The sequence below is a fragment of the Eptatretus burgeri genome, chromosome 2, assembly GCF_056783735.1.
Source record: "Eptatretus burgeri isolate ZD-2024b chromosome 2, Ebu_testis_v1, whole genome shotgun sequence".
Taxonomy (NCBI): Eukaryota; Metazoa; Chordata; class Myxini; order Myxiniformes; family Myxinidae; genus Eptatretus; species Eptatretus burgeri.
Window position 1 is genome coordinate 97,358,161 of NC_140962.1, and position 3,500 is coordinate 97,361,660.

General features: G+C 51.8%; 1 protein-coding gene across 1 annotated transcript in view; it reads left to right on the plus strand.

The window, feature by feature from the left end:
* LOC147032632 (inositol 1,4,5-trisphosphate-gated calcium channel ITPR1-like) overlaps nucleotides 1-3,500 on the plus strand; it is a 578,387-nt gene that overhangs the window by 526,979 nt on the left and 47,908 nt on the right. The window contains exon 52 of the mRNA XM_085850787.1: nucleotides 748-916. Within this exon, the coding sequence (XP_085706913.1) occupies nucleotides 748-916 (169 nt within the window). The remainder of the gene's footprint in view (nucleotides 1-747; nucleotides 917-3,500) is intronic.

The following is a 3,500-nucleotide window of genomic DNA, read 5'->3' on the forward strand; positions in this document are numbered from 1 at the left end:
GAACATCTGGATTGGGATCGGCATTGTGTAATTTTTAAGTGATTCTTAATCATTGAGAGATTAGGGCCAAAAACGATATACAGCACGATATCTCACAGCGCTCTTTGCAATCACAGCACTCTCTACAATGCACTCGCAGCAGTCTCTGCAATGCAGTCTCACAGCGCTCTCTGCAATGCACTCTCACAGCGCTCTGAAACACACTCTCACAGCATTCTGCAACACACTCATGGCACTCTTTGCAACGCACAATGCTCTGGCTTTGCACAGCGTTATCCATCCATTAAAACCTGGTCCTTTAGGCCCCAATGAAAACGAGGAGGCGGGTCTTTATCCATGAGGAGGACCCAAGGCCGGTATGTAGGGGGAGAGGCAAATAAGGGGACTTGTAAGCATAAGAAGAAGGAAGTGAAAGTGGGAGGACATTAACTTCTGGGAATAATTTAAGGCTTTTAAAACTATTTCTTTCATTTGAATCAGGATGACTCTTGCAAGGCTTTGCACATACATAAACATTACATAGATGTACATATTAAATGTCCACTACACCGTTGTACATATCTGGAACACCCCCACCCCTTTCTTGTTTCCATGCCAGTTGCAGTGTGTTCACATGTGTGTTTCTTTCCAATCATATGAATGCCTGTTGAGTCTTTACATGATTCCTCATAATTAAGTATTGCCTCTCTATTGCATTGGTGATCGTTTACATGGCAATGTTAAAATCTCATAATATCGTCTGTGCAGGACTTGAGAGAGACAAATTTGACAACAAGACTGTTTCTTTTGAAGAGCACTTGACCCAGGAGCACAACATGTGGCATTATCTCTTTTTCATTGTACTGGTGCGAGTAAAAGACCCTACAGAATACACTGGCCCAGAGAGCTATGTGGCACAAATGATGAAGGTGAGGTGGTGAGAATGATGGTTGGAGGGTGGGAGGAAATTGAGAAAAGTAAAAGATAGACTAGAGAAGGAATATCAGGGAGTGTGGGAGGAGTAGGGAGAGGAGGAAATGTGCTTTAATTGGGCATACAGGGAATGGGTAGGTGGTCAAAATACTTGCTTTCATAATAAATAGATGGTTCCAAGGGTTGGTTTGGGGATGTGGAGGGGGATGGTCGAAGTATTTGCATTCATAATAAATATATTGTGCCAAAGGTCGGTTTTGGAAGTAAGCTTTTGTATTTCCAGATTCCAGATGATTGCACAGCCCTTGTTTGTTCCCTTTCTTCACCCAGTATACAGATTAAACAAGTTACCAGATCAGAGAAACATTTGGGACTCTATGATGAAGCAAGGAGATGCATTTTGTGAAATACTGATGAAAAGATAACGCTTGAAAATATTTTTTACTTCTACAAGGCAGAGCTTTATATCAATACATCATGTATTAAAGGAAAGTTGTACAAAAAATTTACCCTTTATATTTGATATCATTCACCGTCGTCACTTGTAAGAGATCTCTAACCACCCACGGATGCCAATTGGAAAGCAGGCACAAACTTTGGTTAATTTCCTTGTTGACGGAAATCTCTGATATGGCAATGGTGTCTTGTATTTTTGTGTTCAAGGGAGCGAGGAGAATGGGGTCAAGAGGAGGGGGAAGTGTGGGGGGGGGGATGAGGTAAACATGAGTGGAGGGGAGGGGTTCTGGACTTGTGTTTGGAAGGGGGACTTGAGGGGAAAGGGGGTAGAGGGGTTCTTAAGTTGCGTTTGGAAGTGGGTCTTGTGCAGAAAGGTGGGGGGGTAGGGGGTAGTACAGGATTGAACGAAATGGAGTACGTTAAAACAGCATGTTAATACACAGCATGCAGAGACACTTGGAGATGTCCATGGGAGTTGAGGAGTAGAGGGGGTTGCGAGAAGGTAAGCATGAGGGGAGGGGGACGGGAAGGCAGCATAAGGGAAGGCAGTGTGAGGAGAAGGGAAGGGAAGGCAGCATGAGGGGAAGGGAAGGTGGCATGAGGGGTGGGAAAGGGAAGGGGAAGGGTGATAAAATGCGCCCAAACAGCAACATTTTATTTTTAACCGCTGGGTTCCATATAAAACTGGGCAGGAGCAGTTAAAACCCAAGCAATCTACCTGGCAAAGGCCTGCCTGCATGCATGCATGCTCACACATGGAGCGACCTTTGCGCCCCTCCGATGGGCTCATTCCGAATCTGATTCATACATGCTACACTCCGGGGAAGCAGTTTTAAATTCAAAATTAAACCATCAGTCTTTAACAGTCCCTACAACAGAGGGGGTGGTGTGGGGAATGAGGGGAGGGGAGGGTTGGGAGAGTGAGAGGGGTGGGAGAGAGAGGGAGAGGGGTGGAAGAGAGGGAGAGGGGTGGAAGAGAGGGAGAGGGGTGGGGAAGAGAAAGGGAGAGGGGTGTGGCAGAGAGAGAGGGAGAGGGGGGGGGGAGAGAAAGGGAGAGTGGTGGGGAGGAGAGGGGTGGGAGAGAGAGGGAGAGGGGTGGGAGAGAGAGGGAGAGGGGTGGGAGAGAGAGGGAGAGGGGTGGGAGAGAGAGGGAGAGGGGTGGGAGAGAGAGGGAGAGGGGGTGGGAGAGAGAGGGGTGGGAGAGAGAGAGAGGGGTGGAAGAGAGGGAGAGGGGTGGGGAAGAGAAAGGGAGTGGGGTGTGGCAGAGAGAGAGGGAGAGGGGTGGGAGAGAGAGAGCAAGCAGCGTGCTGGAGAGAAAGGGAGCAGGGTGCTGGAGAGAGAGGGAGAGGGGTGCTGGAGAGAAAGGGAGCGGGGTGCTGGAGAGAAAGGGAGCGGGGTGCTGGAGAGAAAGGGAGCGGGGTGCTGGAGAGAAAGGGAGCGGGGTGCTGGAGAGAAAGGGAGCGGGGTGCTGGAGAGAAAGGGAGCGGGGTGCTGGAGAGAAAGGGAGCGGGGTGCTGGAGAGAAAGGGAGCGGGGTGCTGGAGAGAAAGGGAGCGGGGTGCTGGAGAGAAAGGGAGCGGGGTGCTGGAGAGAAAGGGAGCGGGGTGCTGGAGAGAAAGGGAGCGGGGTGCTGGAGAGAAAGGGAGCGGGGTGCGGGAGAGAAAGGGAGCGGGGTGCTGGAGAGAAAGGGAGCGGGGTGCTGGAGAGAAAGGGAGCGGGGTGCTGGAGAGAAAGGGATCGGGGTGCTGGAGAGAAAGGGATCGGGGTGCTGGAGAGAAAGGGAGCGGGGTGCTGGAGAGAAAGGAGCGGGGTGCTGGAGAGAAAGGGATCGGGGTGCTGGAGAGAAAGGGAGCGGGGTGCTGGAGAGAAAGGGAGCGGGGTGCTGGAGAGAAAGGGAGCGGGGTGCTGGAGAGAAAAGGGAGCGGGGTGCTGGAGAGAAAGGGAGCGGGGTGCTGGAGAGAAAGGGAGCGGGGTGCTGGAGAGAAAGGGAGCGGGGTGCTGGAGAGAAAGGGAGCGGGGTGCTGGAGAGAAAGGGAGCGGGGTGCTGGAGAGAGAGAGGAGGAGAGGGGTGGGGGAGAGGGAGAGGAGTGGAGGAGGGAGAGGGGTGGGGGAGAGAGAGAAGGAGAGGGGTGG